This window comes from Cynoglossus semilaevis, chromosome 6 (assembly GCF_000523025.1).
Source record: "Cynoglossus semilaevis isolate Cse_v1.0 chromosome 6, Cse_v1.0, whole genome shotgun sequence".
NCBI lineage: Eukaryota > Metazoa > Chordata > Actinopteri > Pleuronectiformes > Cynoglossidae > Cynoglossus > Cynoglossus semilaevis.
This window is the reverse complement of record NC_024312.1, coordinates 10756051-10775707: the sequence shown is the minus strand read 5'-3', so window position 1 is coordinate 10775707 and position 19657 is coordinate 10756051. Positions and strand designations below refer to the sequence as shown.

General features: G+C 41.2%; 1 protein-coding gene across 3 annotated transcripts in view; it reads left to right on the top strand.

Annotated features, from left to right (window-relative positions):
- cntn1a (contactin 1a) overlaps positions 1 to 19657 on the top strand; it is an 82250-nt gene that overhangs the window by 54928 nt on the left and 7665 nt on the right. For all 3 annotated transcript variants that reach the window (XM_008311934.3, XM_017033155.2, XM_025056192.1), the window contains 17 exons: positions 3951 to 4077; positions 5163 to 5341; positions 5939 to 6034; positions 6666 to 6872; positions 8056 to 8155; positions 8603 to 8781; positions 8924 to 9048; positions 9514 to 9631; positions 9927 to 10074; positions 11098 to 11225; positions 11912 to 12084; positions 12922 to 13045; positions 15698 to 15859; positions 16297 to 16446; positions 16985 to 17055; positions 17690 to 17924; positions 19389 to 19492. In XM_008311934.3, the coding sequence (XP_008310156.1) occupies positions 3951 to 4077; positions 5163 to 5341; positions 5939 to 6034; positions 6666 to 6872; positions 8056 to 8155; positions 8603 to 8781; positions 8924 to 9048; positions 9514 to 9631; positions 9927 to 10074; positions 11098 to 11225; positions 11912 to 12084; positions 12922 to 13045; positions 15698 to 15859; positions 16297 to 16446; positions 16985 to 17055; positions 17690 to 17924; positions 19389 to 19492 (2426 nt within the window). The remainder of the gene's footprint in view (positions 1 to 3950; positions 4078 to 5162; positions 5342 to 5938; positions 6035 to 6665; positions 6873 to 8055; positions 8156 to 8602; positions 8782 to 8923; positions 9049 to 9513; positions 9632 to 9926; positions 10075 to 11097; positions 11226 to 11911; positions 12085 to 12921; positions 13046 to 15697; positions 15860 to 16296; positions 16447 to 16984; positions 17056 to 17689; positions 17925 to 19388; positions 19493 to 19657) is intronic.

Sequence of the window (19657 nt, the reverse complement as noted above, 5' to 3'; positions counted from 1 at the left end):
GTAGCAGTGCCAACAGAGGAAACGGGGGAGAAGGGGTGTGATTTAGAGAAAATGAGAACCTGGGAGAGAAACACAGATAAGGGATGAAAAGAAGAAGAAACAGTCATTGATTTAAAAAGAAAAAGGTAGGGGTATAAACAAAGGAAAAGGTTTACACAGCAGTTCAATAATGGATAAAAGCACTGAGCTAAAGGCTGAGTCGAGAGAGTCGAAAGTAGAAAAAATATATGAGTCACTTAACTCGTCCAAAAGGCTGATGTTCACGGACAGACCAAGGCTGTACTACGTACGTGGCTTAGTACAATATTCACAGATCGTAACTTGGTCAAATGTTGTACTTTCACAGCAGTCTACTGTTGTGAAAGTACACTACTGTATTTACGTTATATTATATAAAACATGGCCTTGTAGCATAAAAAGATGAACTTGTGTATTCAAGCATTAAGCATAGCACGGAGCGCCCACCATATTACAGTAGAAGCTAACGGTTTGTTTGGGCTGTCGTTAGTAAAGCTAAAGTCATAGACTTCATAAAAACAAGGGCAGAGGAATATGAATAAGGTGGAACTACTCTGAGAGGCTAAAATGCTAAAATACATAGCTGTTTTGTGTGTGTGTGTGTGTGTGTGTGTGTGTGTATTTACAACAAATCTTAATGTATTTGCACAACCGGAACTGCATCATGCTAGCGAACGGCATTAGCTAACACCTATCCAAACGAATGGAAGCGCAATACAAACTAAATAAAACCATATCACTGTGAAAAGAGTATGTGTGTGGGTGTGTTTTGGGGAATATATAACACACTGGAGGAACAGGCGTCCTTACAGACCAAATATGTCCTGCAGTAATCATTAAAAAAGTCCTGTAGGAAAGTGTGTGAGTGTAAAGTTTGAGGGGCCCAGTGTGACAGCTGCATTTAAGTGAGACAAATGAAAAGGGGTTGAAGGAACCTTGGAGAGACTCAGGAACGGAGAGAGGAAGTGTTACAGAGGGAATCTAAGAAACGTGTGTGGTCTGTTTTAACACACTCCTCCACCATCTGTCAGATCCCACAGTATAAGCGCAGGATTGCTACATTACCAGCTCCAAGATGTTATTTTAGTAGTATTTTAGAAGCAATGCATGGTTTCTCCTCCAGCTCATCTCTTATTTACAGAAAAATTTGGTTTATTTTTGGTTTGTAATATGACACCAATGATAAAACAGTTTTAGTATGAAAAGGTCTGTGAAGCTAGATATGAAAAGATGAAGTTTCCTACAGTCTAAAACGTTCGTGGGTATTTTGGAGCATCATTCTGATGCTTAAATAACACGTTATTACTGGAGGTGTCGATTGATTCAAACTGTTACTCAGATTAATCACAGCGTAATTGTGATGATTAATCATGATTAATCACAATTGTTATGATGATGTTGAAGCTTACAATGGCATCTCTCCAATGGACGAGATGCTATTGCTCCTCCCACTGTGTGCAAATAATAGGCATGTCAACTATGTACTTGATTAAGACAGTAATGACGGCAGTGAGACATGCTGTGATGTATGGTTTAGAGACAGTGGCTCTGCCAAATAGAAGATGATATAGAAGAAGAAGAAGATCATCTGCATGTTTGATTAGATCTTTCTGCCCATACGTCAAATGTGCTAAGTTATTAATTAAAACTAATATTAAAACGTGTCGATTTCAGCCGTAGCTATCATAACTTATCACCCCATAACATGATTTTGCCTATAAAACACGATGCTTGCCAATCATTATTTAGGTCGTCTGCCTCTGTTATCCTCCAAGTCGTGGATAGATTTGCTATAAACACATGTCCTGTTGTGCTCATGAACTGACTCAGCTATGCGATGAAGGACTCACATTAGCTTCCTTATGGGATTTTACAGCGTTTATTTGGTCATACAGATGATAACATTATCATACGTTTGGCAACACTGGAGAATAGTCCAGTTTTTTGTAGCAATTCTTCTGTGTTTCCATCTTGTGCTCAGAATGTAGCTTTTTATTTAATTAGCAACATTCCCTCAGCCCCCACATCCAGTATGTTTGGATAACTTCCAGCCAGCATTAATCTACAGTATCCTGATTTATCTTTGTGTCAACACTTGGACATAGTTGGCGGTGGTGGTGTAGAGTGAGTGGATTGTGTCTCCTTATACTTTATTTTCTCCCTTGGCTGTGGAAGTAAAAGCCATAGATATATGATATATATATATATATCTATTTACGCAATCGTCCAGTAAATGAGTGTGGAGAGGTGTCTGAAAGCAGTTGGGTGTGACTGACAACAATAATTTAGCAGTTTTAGCTAATTAACTAGGAGGAAAACAGAGTTCACGCTGTCACTTTCCTGATCTCAGTGGGGTTTTTTTCCACCTCAGATTCGGCCTCTGCGAGTGTGTCAACAAGATCATGTTGCAGTCGAAGGTGGAAAAAAACAGCAGCGTTGCTGTTACAATGCTGCTGAAAGAAAAGCAAACAAAATCATGAATTGTATAGTTGTATAGTATAGTTGTATAGTTGTATGATTGTATAGTAAATACCAATTAGCACACTGACTCCATATATTTATAGTCAGATTGGTGTGACAGTGCAGTTCTAGTTAGTTCTTAGTTACTGGCCTATTATGTCAGTTCTTTTAAACTGGCATCTCTTAGCAGTTAAATTATGCACGCTGCCCCAACAAAACAACAGAGAGAAACATTTAAAATGAATTCCCCCAGTCATTTTAGTGGCTCATAAAAGCTATTTGTTTATAAGCAAGGTCTTAATTATGGCTGTTTTTCTGTTGCTCACAATGCTGCTCTGTTAGCAGTTAGCTAAAGAGCTAAACGCTGTACCATCGAACCACAAACAAAATAAAACTTGTCATAGTACAGGGTTTATAAATGTGTAATTAGCACCACCTACAGGACAGAAAAAGCGAGCTGCAAACACAAACACAAAACATAATAATCGGACAAAACAGCACACTACGAAAATTCAAGGATGCAAATAAACACAAGGGATGACAGGTTGACAAAATGAACAGTTTGTCTGTGTTGATGGCAGAACTTGCAGGTTTTACTGCTGAAATGGGTTTGCTTTTTTTTTAAATCACCGACTATTGTACAAGAATAGCTTATCACACTGCCATGTACACAGCAGAGCTCACGGGTCGGTGGTGAAATGATGAAATAAGAAAAGTTCTGTACAAATTGTAAGGATCGCGAATCTGCAAATAAATTATAGATATATCGGGTCTGAATAATGACAAACAACGGCAGAAACTCCCAGACAGACAGAGACGGAGAGCTTCTACCTATTGATCTGTCAGCCTGGCTGTTTTCAGAGGGAATTATCATCTGTTGAGAACACATTATTGCTTATTCATGACTCCACATTGTTTTTTTTTTTTTTTTTCCATTCTCGCCTAAGCTCATAATATGCTTTAATGAGCACTTTCTCCCATTTGTACCATTGTGTTGATGGTACAATGGTGGAGGAGACCATTTGTATTAGTTTATGGTATTATATTATATATTATTATTATTATTACAGATGAATGATGGCACCTGAGATAAAAAAAATCTATATATAAATGTATTTATTTTATCTGTATCCAAGCTTTAAGGATAATTTGGTGCAGATTACAGGATTAAATTAGGGACCGGGAATAACAGAAATACTATACTACAGAAATAAAAGACACACAAAACGTGTGACGTGTGCTGTGCTTTCACAGCACTGCTCCTCAGTGCCTGCAGTACGCTAACAATCCAGGCTGTATGTGTGTAGTGCGTGCCACATCCAAGCCCAGCTGTCTCCATTTTTGATGAATCTAACCCAGAACTGTCAGGCAGATGGTAAACTCCTCGACATCCACCGTATTTCCTGTTTGTTAGTTAGACTAGACGCGGCTTGTTTTCATTTACCCTGCTCTTGTTTGCTTGTTGTTGACAGATGAAGCCGCAGGTTTCGGGCCAGTATTTGAGGAGCAGCCGGTGGATACCATCTACCCCGAGGAGTCGCCTGAGGCTAAAATCACCCTAAACTGCCGCGCTCGTGCCAATCCACCTGCTACATACAAGTAACATATGTTTCCCATAAGGCCTCACTCATCACTACCCTCTGTGTTTCTCATATTTTTGTCTTTTAACAGCACGGCCACAGGGAGGTTTTTACTTTTGTTAACGCGGTGCATTTTACATTAGTGCTGTTTCGGAATCTGCACCGATCATCACATTTAACAGTGTATTTTTCTTCGCTCACTGAGAATATTTATACTCTAAATGCAAAACTGTGCCACATTCGAGACCTTTAATAACAGATTAAAAAAAAACTCCTGCAGTTTTGGCACAACCGTCATAATCATCCAGCCTCCTCCTCAAGTTCTGCCTCCTAATTTGAAGCATTTGCACCATCCCTTCCAATTTCCATGTAAATGTATGTAAATGACATTACTGTGCAACCTCCAAATCAATTTTACTGCCACACAGCTGGGAATAACATGTCAGAAAGGAGTTAGTTATGACCTCCGCTGCTCCTCACTACCTTATACTCTTTAGGTCAATTTGGTCTCAGCAGAGTCTGGTACTGTTTGTGGCTCTGGTTCAGGAGCTGCAGTTGAATTTTTTTGAATGGGGGCTGCTAGACACATGCTGATGTGTCCCTGGGCCAATGTTTGAGCCGAGCTGCTCCAGGCAGCTGTGCTGGCAGCATCACAGTGAGAATAGCAGATGTGTGGTAGAAGAAACTCCCCAGCAGGGGTGGCCACAGTTTCCTTGGCTCAGACATTTACATGATACGTTCACATGCATCTAGCTGCTGCATGGCATAATATGGTTCAATGTCCTAAAGGTCACTGTTGTAGTCCAAGTGATTAGCATCTGAAAATGGAAATAGCTTTATGTTTTTAATTATTTAAAATGTGTTTGCTCTTGATCTACCATCACTCATGATCCACTGCTGCCTATTGAGCACTAGGACTAATGGCAGGTGCATTTTTAAATACTGCAATGTTTTGGGTTGCCAGTTACAGATACCTAATATAATATGTTGCAAGCATTTGAGGTTAAATGCTGATTTCTTCTCTTGTTTTTCGTTTTTGTTTGTTTGTTTTCCTTCTCTGACCTTGCAGTATTGTGACTAAAACTAAAATATTTTACTCTTCAGATGGAAAGTGAACAATATGGAGATTGACGTCAATGATGAAGGAAGCCACTACAGCTTGGTCGGAGGCAGCCTGGTCATCAACAACCCCATAAAAAGCACACATGAAGGAAATTACTCCTGCATGGCTTCAAACATGTTTGGCACCGTCGTCAGCCAAAAGGCTTCAGTGCAGTTTGGATGTAAGTGGGGCAGATGTGAACTGACTCATGCTGCACTAATGTAGAGTATTAGGCAAGCATGACATGGAAATGCCCTGCAGCTCTACCTCCATGCATTTAACATGTGTTTACATAAGGCATAATGTGAATTGTGCATTTTTTCATTTTTCCTCTAGGGTCCATATTATGGGTAATAAAAAATCTTTTGGCTTAAGTGAACGTTTACAGGAAAACTTTTTTTTAAATCAGTTTTTAAGCTGAAATATATTTTTCCAGGTCTATATGTATGTATGTATGTATTTTCACTGTGTGCAGTGGATTGTGTGTCACAATGACAAATAATTCAGTTTTACTTTCACACAACTAATATTAGTATTACTTGTTAAATGACCAATTGAAAAAAACGGGGAAAAAAACAGGTCAGATGTCAGGGGTTCATGGCCCAGGAGTTACCCCCGGGCCAGGAGTTTGACACTGTCAGTTTAGGGGGTTAGAAAACCTGGCCAAATGTCACACATCTCAATAATTCACAAATTTATAGAACTCAGAGATATTCAAATATGAACTTCTGATGACCTTTGTCCCACAGTCGTGTCTCTGTCCCTCTGTCTCTCCTAGATCTCGATCTCTTCTCCTCAGAGGAGAGGGAGATTGTAAAAGTCAAGGAGGGACAGGGAGCCGTGCTCCTGTGTGCTCCTCCTCCACACTACCCAGGTACAGTGTACAACAGCTGGATGTTTCTGTTAGTAATGGACTTTCATGCAGACTTCTCCACAGTGTGTAACTGGATAATGTATTCATCCACAATTATTAACTACACCGCAAACTTTCCAAGATGCATTGAAATGTAAATGCTCGTTTTAATTACTTCCACAGTATAAATAATGAGACAGTTAACTAATGAACTTTTTCTTTACTGTGATTTAATTTACTCTGTGGTTGGTGTGAACTATTTTAAAAATGTTTTCATCCGGTCCATATCTTCCTCTCATTATTCCATTAGCTCCTCTATGCAGCCGTGATTCTCAGACATATTGTATTAATGCATATCAACAGTCTGAGATCATTTAATGATCTTCCCACTGTATAACAATTACACCACTGTGACCACAGTCACTCTCAGATATAAAACCCATAAAAGAATAATTACTCATCTAAAAGGTCAATACATGCTTGAATAATACGATTGTCTTTCACAGACACAGGCTGTGGTATTTATTCTGCAGGCTCCATAGTTATTTAAAGTAGATCGAGTCTCGTTCTGAATCTGTTTGACTTTCTCCGAAGCTTCAACCGTTTCTTGATTGACAGCTGACTTTGTTTCTTTTCTCTCTTTTCTCCACAGCCGAGCTGTCATTCCGATGGATCCTCAATGAATTCCCCACCTTCATCCCGCTGGACAAGAGGCGCTACGTGTCCCAGTCCAACGGTAACCTCTACATCTCCAAGGTCGACTCCTCCGACACGGGAAACTACTCCTGCATCGCATCCAGCCCTTCGATTTCAAAGAGCGTTTTCTCCAACTACATCCCACTCATGCCTCAAACTGAACGTGAGTAATTGACTTCTTTTTACCTTTTTTTTTATCTCCACTGATTTATTTTTTGTTTCTCTCTGTGTGAAGGTAATGAAGGTTTGGTGTTCCTATGAACAGAGATTCAAACTGCCGTTGCTCCTCACCCTTGATGTTTCCTGTAGGTGTTTCCATAAGTGCAGTGTGAGTGTAGCAGCAGCTCAGTCGGAAGTGCAGTTTTCTTTATTCTCCTACTGACGCAACATTCTCTACCACCTGCAAAAGAAGAATAAGAATAAAAAGGAAAGAATGCAAACAGAAACTCAACACCAGATCCTCCTAGTGGCGCTGGGAGAAACGACCGAGGGGATTCACTACAGTATGTTTGTTTTTTAAAGATCCTGCTGACTCTGCCTCAACTCTTGGTGGTTTAATTATTGAGTGCAAAGCAGAAGAAGCTGCAGCGTTTGAGCCTCAGCAGTATTTTTGGAACTCTCTATGTGATAACTGAAGTATCCACAGGTGTTTAATAAACGCAGACTGGGTTTGTTTTACCAGCAAATGAAGTGAACCTTATAAAATCATGTGTGTCATATTTGTTACACATGACTGTTGTTTTTATTTATACTGAACATTTATTGTGAGGAAACTGTTGCCAAAACTGTGCAACTGTGTATTAAATGATGTACAGAAAAATCATCAAGATATCAGTTCTATCAGCTTGAAAAACAACAAAGGTTTGAGAACATGGTTGATGCCATTTAAGAAAAAAAGTTGTTTTTTTTTTGTCATCTTGGTTCATTAACATATGATCACACTTTGACAATGTTCTGCAGCCTCATTTTGTAAATACTGTCCAACCAAAAGTACCCGGAGAAAGTAAACGGTGTAACACATTCAAAATACCGCAAGAATTGTCTCAGAAAACACTACACTTTTTTCAAGAATGTAGTATCTCTAATAATACTCTGGGGAATATTCTAGACCATATTTCTTTATTGTTCTTTTATTCATCTCTGATTTTTACAATAACAATATATGTTTCTCAACTCCTGAGTATAAAAACATGAATAAATATCCTTGGGGTAAATTTAGAAGAGATAAAAAGCATGAATACTTTGTAAATGATCTTCATGCTTTGATACATATACATAAAATGAACTATTGACAAAGATGTTTTTATACCTGTGTCATCAGTCTGTGTTACCGTTGTTCCCTTCAGGTCCCATCAGAAAATACCCCGCTGACCTCATTGTTAAGTCTCCTGACGTCACCGCGCTCGTGGGGCAGAATATCACCCTGGAATGCTTCGCTTTGGGAAAGTAAGGCACATTACATCTGTGTCAGCGATAAAATTCAAAGTGTTTTATGTACATTTATGTATTTATGTACTGTATATACAGTATATAAATATATATGTATGTATATAAAAACAATATATCATATATTGATATATTTACATTAGTATCTAAGAATACAGCTTCAACCTTGTTACATTCCCACACCAGTTGTACCTTACACACATTTGTTATTCATGTCCGGCCCACACGGACCGTGTAAAGAGACCCTCAGCAGCTTCCCAGCCCACATTAGTGGGTACACTAATTCAGTTCCCCTTCCTGTGAGGCTATTCTTTTACGCAAAATAGTATTAGTACTACACTCTGGCAGTGAAGGTGTGAAACTTAATCTTTTTTTTCATGCTTTGTAAAGATATGGAGGTAGGAGCTGAGCTGCGGAGACAAATTCTCTCATCTGTTTCTTTGTCAGCCCGGTCCCTGAGATCAACTGGAAGAGGTCTGGTGGTCTCCCCGTTAACCACGAGGTGAGGATGGAGGGGGCTCAGCTGCATCTGTACAACGTTCAGCCTGAAGATGGCGGCACATACCGCTGTGAGGCAGTGAACTCCAGAGGCAAAGACCTCCACACGGCACGTGTGACTGTAGAAGGTAAAGGTCAAAAGGTCATCTTTAACCTCTGTAATACTGAGTCTCTTTTCCTTGGATTACTGTTTAAAAATAACTTTAGTCTTAATACAACCACCACGGTAGCTTTCAAAGATTTCACGCTGGGAATTTTCTCACTTTGCAGCTTTTCCTGAGTGGGTGGAGCACATCAGAAGCACAGAGATGGACCTTCACAGCGAGTACACGCTGTCCTGCAAAGCCAGCGGAATACCCAAGCCACGCATCCACTGGCTGAAGAACGGAGAACCAGTAATATTCCAGCTCATTACTTTTTATTGCCCTATATCTGAACAATTAAGCTAAAGCTAAAAATACTCACAACCCCGCCCCCTGAAAACGCTCTCAGATCCCTTAGAGCCAGGGTGTATCTCAAGGTTACTGCAGCGGCACCGTAGTGACAGGGAGCTGGCTCTGTAGATATGTGTCACGTCTGGGGAAAGTGTCTGCTGTTTGGGAGCAGATGCTGGCGGCGGCTGTGTAAACCTGCATATAAACAACTGTCATGGAAAGGTCTGGAAACAAACAAACAAACAAAAAAAACTGGAGAAAGTTGGAAAAATTAGAAAGCACAGAACAGGAAATAGAACTTTCCCTCCCTCCCACTCACCTTACATTAAAAAAAATCATTAATGATTTAGTACGTTTCTTTTTTTTTTTTTTGTTAATTGGTATCTTAATGAATATTTCACCTCGCTGCCCTGGTATTTTCCACAGGTGGACCATAAAGAGATAAAGTTCAGCAGCTTGACCTTTGATGATTCAGCGATGTACCAGTGCATGGCCGAGAACCGCCATGGAGTCATTTATGCCAACGCAGAGCTGCGTGTGTTTGGTGAGTTCCAGCACAGCACAAACAGCTGCATCAGAGATTTTAAAGGTCGCGTTACGAGCCGACGAGGACGATTCTCATTAGGAAATTAATTGCTGTGTCAAAAAAAACAACAGACAAGTGCAGTTTTTCCACACAGCGCCCCCTCTGGTCATGCAGCAGTGCTCACACAGAATGTTAGACAAATATGTTTCCTTTCTTTATGAATATAAAAATGTGCCATAAATCTCAGCGTGGCCTGCAGCCAGTGCATTATTTGCTATTACTCTCATGAATAATGGAAAGTGTTTCTCTTCAGCCTGTGCTCCAACATTTGAACACAATCCAGTAAAGAGAGTCCTGGCTGCGAAAAATGGTCGGGTGGTGATTGAATGTCGACCAAAGGCCGCTCCCAAACCTGCCCTGTCCTGGAGCAAAGACACGGAGCTGCTGTCCAACTCCAGCAGGTGAGCATCTGGGCCACACATCTGGGCCACACGTCTGGGCCATACCTGCTCCAAGACTAGTATCCTAGATTTGGATGTACTACTATATGCATAAATGCAACAAAGTGAATCTTGGAATTGAAATGAACCGTAGACCTAGAGTCTTTGACAGGGAGTCAACGACCCCTACAGGGTCTGCTGATGTACTGCAGGGGGGTTCAAAAATGTTGAGAGAAATTTTAGAGAAATGTTGTTTTTTAATATATATTAGATCGGTCAAATGTTAATATTTTCAATCTGTGATTGAAATCTTGATTAATCGTGCTTAATTGTGACTAATCATGATAGTATCCGTCATTACTAGTCAAGATAACACTTTAACATAAAAACACTGATGCAGTTATATATCAATATATAATAGAATATAAATGTATAGTTGGGGTCTCCTGCTGCAACTCTCCACCAGTTCAGGGTCAGACACCTTAAAAAGACCCTGATTTGGACCCCCTATATTTGAAGTAGAATTTCAGTGTCATCTTCTCAGACTCCTCCTCAGGTGTCACACAGCATGTCTAAATCTCATCCTGTGCATCAGTCCAAAAAAAAAAAGAACCCCAAACCCTCACCCCCACAGTGGGTTTCAAAAAGAGGAGGAGGTGCAGCACCCAAATCAACTGTGCAGCATATGATGCTGTCTGTGGCTTCTGTTTGTACCAGGGAGAGTGTGCAGCAGTGACGGAGCAGCTGGCGGGATGTTCTTTTTAATGCATGAATATTAAATATGCTGACTGAAATGAATCAAAGCACCATTTAATATTTCTTCAGGCCTACTTCCTTTCATATATTTCTTTTTCGTGCCAAACCACATACATTATGTACTGGCTCATTGGCAGCCATTTATAAAGAAAGAACTCTCTTGCATCATTTTTCATCATCTACTAAAACTGCATGCTGGACTTTTGACCCCTCTGATTCCACTCAATATTTGATAGCACACAGAGGCATCTTTCAGTGCTGTATGAAGAATTCATTCTGGTTTCTCAGGGTGTTCGTCTGGGAGGACGGCAGCTTGGAGATCCTCAACGTGACACCAGCAGACCAGGGCAGCTACACCTGCTTTGCTGAGAATGACCGGGGCAAAGCCAACAGCACAGGCTCTCTGTTGGTCACAGGTGAGTTTCAGATGAAGATTTATTCCAAATCAAACTCTTAATCATCATGTTCTGCAGCTAAGTCTTTAATCCCTCCAATCAGAAAGCCTGGGATTGAACCAAAAGAAGCACTGACATTTTTTTTCCTTTCTTACTTTTCCATCATTATCAAACCGTTTGCAGACATTTTAAATGTTTGTTAGAGTAGAGCCGGTGTGACCTTGACTCCTGTCGGCCTTTGCCAACATCTCTCTGTCCGACTTTAGAGGAGGGTCTTAAACTTCAGGCATCTTTTTAAATTATGTCCCTCCAACAGAGTGACAGCATATAAGAGAGGACTGGTGGACATGAAGTTTGTCCGTGATGTCAAGGACGTGAGGAGACCTCGGCTGGGTTTGATGAAAACTGGACTTAAGTTATGAGCGTGTTGAGATAGTCTGATTATCACAACACTGTCTATCACGCTGGGACAGTGGGAGGGAAAAAAAGATTGGTTTGGATTTTCCTTCATGTCAGACAATCTAAGCTGTCAAACATGTTTTAGTTTTTCTATTCAGTTGCGACGAGGCTGGATGCACAGCTCTTTTCTGCCCTCTACTGGTGATTAGTGCACATTGACGAATTACAGCGATTCCAAGCTCTGACCTTATGTTTGAGATCCTGCTGATGTGGCTGATGTTCTCGTCTCTCTGGCTCTTTATCTCCAGAGTCCACAAAGATCACCTTGGCTCCGTCCAATGCAGATGTTAAAGTGGGTGAAAACGCCTGGATGCAGTGTACAGCGTCACATGACTCCTCGTTGGACATCACCTTCATCTGGGCACTGGACGGTCGAGTCATCGACCTTCACAAGAACCGGCAACATTATGAACGCATACAGGTGAGACGCTGCGGTCGGGAAAAAATAACCCATACAAATATATATATGTATATGTATGTATATGTGTATATATATATGTATATATATATATATGTGTATATATATATCTGTATATATATGTGTGTGTATATATGTCTCTATATATCTCTCTCTATATGTGTGTGTACAATTATAATAAAATACCTACACTCCCCTCAGCCTTTCCTCCCAGACCTTTAGCTCTGCTGCGCTATATTTATGTCAAATCATATTTGAGGTTTTGTTGATGTCATTGCTGCGTAATGCCTTAAATGGAAAAGTACTTTCAGCCTTAAACGAATTAGACTCTCTCAGATCCATTCCACATTTTCCCCTGACTGTAATTGTCCATTGTATATCACTCTTAACACGGGTTTCCACAAAACACCCATTATACTTGACTATTTCTGTCAGTGCAGCTCTGACCAGAAACTAATGGTAAGAATTTTGTCTTCGTCACTCACTGCCCAACAGTCAAATCCATACTGTAATTGTGACTGACGAGAGCCCACTGTTTGGTTCTATATGTGGAATGTTTCAGACCATTGGTGTTGATGTGCTAGTGGTCATGTGTAGTGATGTTAATGTGGTGAACATTTACCACCCTACATTGACAATGTTGTCTTTAGTTAACACTCTGGCGACCTTGACATTAAAGGTGGCACTCTTCTCAGCTGAAGCCCTAGTAATTAGCTATTTCGGGGTGAGGCTTCAGTTCTGCTCTAAAATGTGTTGACTGCCTGTCATTTTTGTTACTGTTAACTTTGAGTTTGTACCATGTTTTCCTTGACCTTTGACTTCTTCTATTGTTTCCTGCAGAACGGGAGCTCCAATGGCGAGTTGTTGATTAAAGACGCGCAGTTGAGGCATGCTGGGCGCTATACCTGCACCGCACAGACGCCCGTGGACAACATCACTGCCTCGGCCCAGCTGGTCGTCAGGGGTGAGTGGTAACGGACGACAAACAGTACAGTGTGAATTATACAGTATGTGTATGTATGTATTTTTTTCAAGCATGACCAGGGTATACATTTTTTTAAATTAATTGCTAACAGGGCAACCATCAACACTCACTCTCACTACAGTTCACAGTAAATATTTAAACTAGAACCTCGAGAAAGGCAAAGATCCACAAAGGAAGATGGTGTTTATTGAGCGATGCTTTTGTCAGTTGTTTAATAAATGAACCCAACAAATCTGAACGAAAGACGTGAAGACTCGTAGATAAATGCCATCAGTGTATTATCTTTGTGTTGGAGAGGGGGGAAAAGTTTGTTTTTTCATGAAGAACAAAGTCAATTTCCCGCAGATTTAATTATATGTGTTCAGTTGGGCTAAGAACAGGATGTCTTCCTGAAGATTTACACGGGCTGTCAGAAAAATATTTGCAAATTAGTCATTAGTTTTTACAACTGTTATTATCAGACCATTATGTACAGCTGGGGTTTGTGCGTGTGTGTGTGTGTGTGTGTGTTTAGGTATGAAAGCAGCAGAAAGTGACTGTGGACTACTGTATGACATTAGTAAATCTCCTGTGAGTGGGCAGAACGGTGAAGGATTTGCAGGATAGTCTGTCAACTCCGAGGTTCATGTGAACCAGGGTGAAAACAGAAAAGCAAAGACAAAAGTGTCACCAGTGGTTTCAAACTGGAGGTATGCGGCCCCCTTGGGGGCATGGTGCTATTGCTAGGTGTGTGTTATATTACCTAAAAATGTCCAAATACCTTCTTAGGTTTTCTACTAATGTTTCCAGGTGACTAGAACTTAGAGCAACAAAGTCAACATGTTATCTCTAACCATCTCTAGCCATTAGAGGTTTCCCTCTCAGCACAATGACAGTATTCAGACGGCTGTTGATTGCTGTACTTGTTCTTTCTGCAACAGGCAGATATCATCAAAACAAACACAGCCGTGCTTCTGCAGTGGGCTGTCTTTTACTTTGCCCCCCCTCCTGGATGATTCACCAGGTTTTGTTTTCACCCTCCACTGCCTGGTGAGTGAGAGCTTGCCTTACAGCCCCTCCCCTCAGGTCCTCACTCAGCCCCGGTGCTGACGGACAAAGAAGCTTTTTAGACAGGAACCTAAGAGCAGCCGTGAAGTTGCCACTGATCCCTGTTGTTTCCTGGGTGCTGCTAATGCTGCTGCTGCTACTGCAGTCAAACCAAAACACAATCTCTGGGCCACTCCTAATGGAGTGCTAAATGCCAGCAGTCCACACCACGACAGTGAGGGAAGGATGAAAGACGTGTTTTTATCCCAGTTGATGAGGTCTGCTGCAGGACACAGTACAAACACAGTCAAACACTCCTCTGCACCTGTAGCTTGTTTTCAGTAGATGAAGAGAAGAGTTGTTTTTATATGACGGCTGTGTTTATGTAGAATATTGATACAGTCAGAGACACATTGTTGAAGTTTGTCTGTGTTATTATAACAAGTTCTGAATCAGGGAAACTGTTCCTAAGGATTGGTACTTTATCAGTTTTGGAAAAAAAAGGAAGCTTTGTACTTGTAGTATTGTAGTTTTAGTCAAGTTCTAACACATACTTTTAACTCCCTTTAGTGCAGTGTATTACAGTTTTAGTATTTGAAGCACATATATTTATCAGTCATAACTCTTCCAGCCATCCTGGGTTTTAGGGACATTTTAATTTATAGATTTTAGACAATGCTGTAGATTTATTCCTTAGGCTTTTTTAACTTGAAGGGTTTTCCCTCTGGTGATCAGTAAAGTCATTCTGATTCGGATTCTGATTGAACAGGTCCTTTAGCTCAGCTGATCCGCAGAGTGAGATGTGGGCCCATATACAGTAAAAAATGATTCTACTTTAGAAAAAAAAAAGAAGTACTATAACAAATTTTAAATGCCTTTTAAGTAGCTGGAAAACTTAAAAAAAGTGCATTTTACAAGATGAGCCACCTGTACAGTACATCACTGTCACTGTTGTACTGAAAAATAATTCTAAATTAATGAACCATCTGCGTGTCCAAAATGTATAGTATCTGGTATAGTACACTTCTGTTTTCTTAGAAGTATACTCTTAAACCATAATATCACTTAACTACTTTATGACATTATATACGGTAATATATAATCATGCTGGACTAAGGACTCAATATGCATACAGTCCTGCTGCAGTGAAGTATACCCACTCTACTTTGCCAGTTATTTTCTGTTACTTCCTTTTCAGACTGATATTAATGACTTGGAGAAGTGAACCTAGCTGACCTCAGAGGATGTAAATTATAACGCCAACAGTAAAACAGCGTGGAATTAATGAAATATTATTTTAAGGCTGCAGAGCAAGAGTGGGGAAAAAAACCGGAGAACTCAGACAGACATTAAATTAAAAGTTTTTTCCGTCATCTGTACTTTATGCATTGTGTAATTTACGAGCGAGTCGAAGCTGAAATGCTCTGATCCATCATTCTGACAAACTTAAGGCTGCTAACGGCGAAGTGAACCATAAGTCTTCCATTGGTTAAACTGTGTTAATGACACTGCGCTGATATTTAAACATTTCTACAAAGAAGAAAAAAAACCCCACCAATCTAACGATACTCACAGATATTGTTTTATATCTCTCTCCGACCCCAGGTCCCCCCGGCGCTCCAGGTGGGGTGAGAGTGATAGACAAAACTGACAGGAGTGTGACGCTGCAGTGGAGCCGCGGAGCAGATAACCACAGCCCCATCTCCAAATACACCATCCAGTACAGGGATTCTCTGGTGAAGGATTCCTGGAAGAATGCCACTACATGTGAGGCCGCTGGAATATTTACTTTTAAGATGTTTTGCTGAAATACATCTAACAACTGCTCCGTTATTCACCTTTTTTTTTTCAAATTTTGAAAATCTACAGCAGGGGTCACCAACGTGGTGCCCCGGAGGTATCTGGTGGCCTCAATGAGCTACTTAATGTAGACCCCAGGGTATTTTCTTAAAATAAAACTAGTCAACAAGAGGGTCAAAAATTGTACTCTTACTGTGCTTTTTGAATCAGTTCTACTTGCAATGATATTCAAATGGGTGCCATGACCATGGTAAGAGGAGTGTCTACTACTATATGTCCCTGAACTAATTATTATTACATTGTTTAGGATGTCTGTATCAAACAAGTGCCCTTGAAGTAGCTCTCAGTTTCAATAAGGTCAGTGACCCCCCTGATCTACAGCATATGCATCCATTTCTCTTCAGCCCCTGCGATTGTAGAAGGGAATTCAGAGACGGCTACAGTGGTGGATCTGTTCCCTTGGACCGAGTACGAGTTCAGAGTAATAGCCACCAACACTCTGGGGACGGGAGAGCCCAGCATCCCCTCCCCTAAAGTCCAAACCCTGGAAGCAGGTAAGGAACTCTGTCCTGGCGTCGGCCTGTGGTTGGCTGTGTTTATTTGACTCTGTGTTTTGAAAAGTCATGGAAAAGCAGGCGTGCAGTCCAGCTTTTCCATTGTACCATTTGTTCAGCGTCATTCTATTGTGGCAGTGTTTACTTATGTGAAGAAGTGCTGCAGCAGTGGCCCACAGAGATACTATTATGATGCACTTCATAGAGCAGCAGCTCCCTGCCAAACTCCCCACACAAACCTCCACAAATGAGCACTTTGCTGAAACCATACGCTATATTTCAATTACCAAACAGAAATCACAGGCCTCCAGTAACCTCTCTTAAAAGTCATTACCGTTCTAGACTCTGGGCTCTGGGTTCCCGCAGGAGCATTAAGGTGTTGCAGTTGGCATCTGTGGGGACATTGATACTGTACTTGCGGAGCAGGGACATGTCAGTAGTTCAGCCAGCGATCGGTCACAGCATGTGTGGCTTGGCTCCCCTTCTGTGGCCTTCTGGAATGTGGGCTCAAAGTTGCACTCTTGCTGTCTGTTCGTAGTTCCTGTGGTGGCGCCCTCGGACGTCAGTGGGGGCGGAGGAACGAGCAGAGAGCTGACCATCACGTGGACGGTAGGTCTGCACTTCTCACAGGACACGGGGGTCAAAAGGATACAAGACAAAAAGCTAAGCTGAAACGTAGCATCGAACGAGAGAATAAAAGAATCACTGAGCTTCAAGCAAAGGTGATGGAAAAAAACATAACGATCACGATCAATAAACAACGGTGACTGAGCCGAAACATTATCCTTCATTTCCCTGCTGCAGTCATCGATAAAAAAAATCATTCATGGCTAAATTACCTCTCGCTTGGCTGAGCCACGGCCATGGACATCCAGAGCAGCTGGACAATGAGACAATGTGTTAAAGAGTCAGTGACGCTGACGCAGATATGACTGGCAGGACATATGGAGAGATGATTAAAGATAAGTGCCAGCAGAGGAAATGAGGCATAGGAACACGCGAAGAAGGATGAGCTGGCCAGGCTGAACCACTCAGTATACAGATAACACTGCAGTTCTCATACTAACAGTTAAAAAAAAATCTCTTGGCCTTTTGAGCTCTGTTAGATAAAAGGCACAAGCATAAGTATGGTACATGATGTGTGAAATTGGATTGGATTAGTGAGAGTTTAATGGCAGGGTTGAAATGTGTCCGTGAATGAAGCATATGTAAAAAAATGTAAAACGTCTCCTTTCATCGTCAGCCCGTCCAGCCCCGGTACTACTACGGTCCAAATTTTGGATACATTGTGGCCTTCAAACCTCAGGACGATGACCAGTGGAGAAGGGTGACGGTGACTGACCCACAGGCCAACCGCTACGTCCACAAAGAGTCCTCCATCCCCCCTTTGACCGAGTTTCAAGTCAAGGTCAAAGCATTCAACAGTGAAGGAGAGGGGCCGTACAGTGTCACAGTGGTCATTTACTCCGCACAGGATGGTAAGCAGTGAGGAGTTCCTCAGCTCCTGTTACACACTGACACACAGAACTACAGTACTGTGGACGGGAAAACTACAGTAATCAGGAGGACTCTAATACTTTGACATTTACAGCAGTAAAGAAAAATGTGTTTGGAAAAAAAAAGTCTTTGGAATCTCAGTAGTTTAGATCAGTGTAGTCTCCAAAGCTAGGGGGCGACAATGAAGAAGTCAGCCCATGTTTACTGCTTGATCAACACACAAAGTACAGAAAAGTTAGCATCATTTTCTGGAGGGAGGGGGAGGTAGGTTTGCCAAACACCCAAACAAGTTATGGTAAAGACTGATAGCAATCCTTCTGGTCCATGCATTCCAACAAATTGGACCTCTTTTTGGCCCATGAGCCAGAAGGTTTTCACAAAAAAAAAACCCAAAGAAAGAGTGCGGATTGAATTATGGAACTGGTGGTGTTCCTGCTGTAGAGCAGTGGTTCCCAAAATGGGAAGTGATGATGTCAGGTCACAAAAGGGGGCGCTGCAGAGAAAGTTTTGGAGCAATTGCTTTATGTTAACCTCAACCTTCACCATGTGGCCAAAACATTGGAAGCTTTTGGAAGTTAAGAGCGTGGACAATGACTGTCACAGTAATCTCACAGATTGAACTTTTCTAAATTTCTCGGCATCTTAAAGAAGGAGAAATAAGTCAGTATGCCAACCCTCTGTTATTGTCAGCTGCCTGTCACCAGAAGCTACACAGTATTAGAGTTCTGATGTATAGTCGAGAGGAATTTTAATGCTCCCTCAAAGTAAACCCATCTTATCCTCTTTCTCCTTCTCTAGTGAGGGATTATCATGATCTCTGTGCAGCGTGAGCCACAGAGCTGGTGATTTGCCCAAGGATGCAAAGCATTTAGTCCATTTATTAACATCCACTGACAGACAGTTGCGATAACCACTGGCACACAGCGATGCCCCGTTGCCATGGTATCACACTTTGGTGCCGGCTCTGTTTGGATTTATAGCTAAGCCTTCAAAGAACTCTGCCTCCGTGTTTGTGTGATCATTTGTCTGTGTGCCTCCTTGTTGTCACTGTTGTTTTTGTACTTCACAGTGATTGTTGAAATGCCACAGTGGTTCACAGGAAAAATATAAAAATGATGGATTTCTTCACTTCGCTGGTTCCTTACTCTGAAACAAATCCACACGAACTAGAATGGTCAACAAGCAGCACTGAGTAAAAAAAATGACATCACTAAAGCCAATTGATGCAGGACAGGAAGCACTATATATTTTACGATCATGGTAATGGATCCATTAGTTTGCATGACGCACCAGTCGATATCATGCTAAAGAGTATACACTTAAAAAAAAAATCTGCTGAGCTGCTCGGTTTTACGCACGCAATGCAAGATTTATATCTGGAGGTAAAAGTCCTTGAGATGCTCTTCCACCACCATAACCTATTCATCACTCTGTTCTTGTCCCAGTTCCATCTGAGGCGCCTGCAAGCGTTGACGGCAAAGCTCTCTCCGCCACAGAGGCCATCGTGTGGTGGCTGACCCTCCCACAGGGCAATATTGATGGATACCAGGTCAGCAGAGAGTTTCACTGATGCCAGCAGAAAAGTACACACACACACACACATATATATATGTGTGTGTGTGTATATATACTGTATGTATATATGTATGTGTGTGTGTATATATGTATGTGTGTGTGTGTATATATATATATATATATATAAAGTATACATATA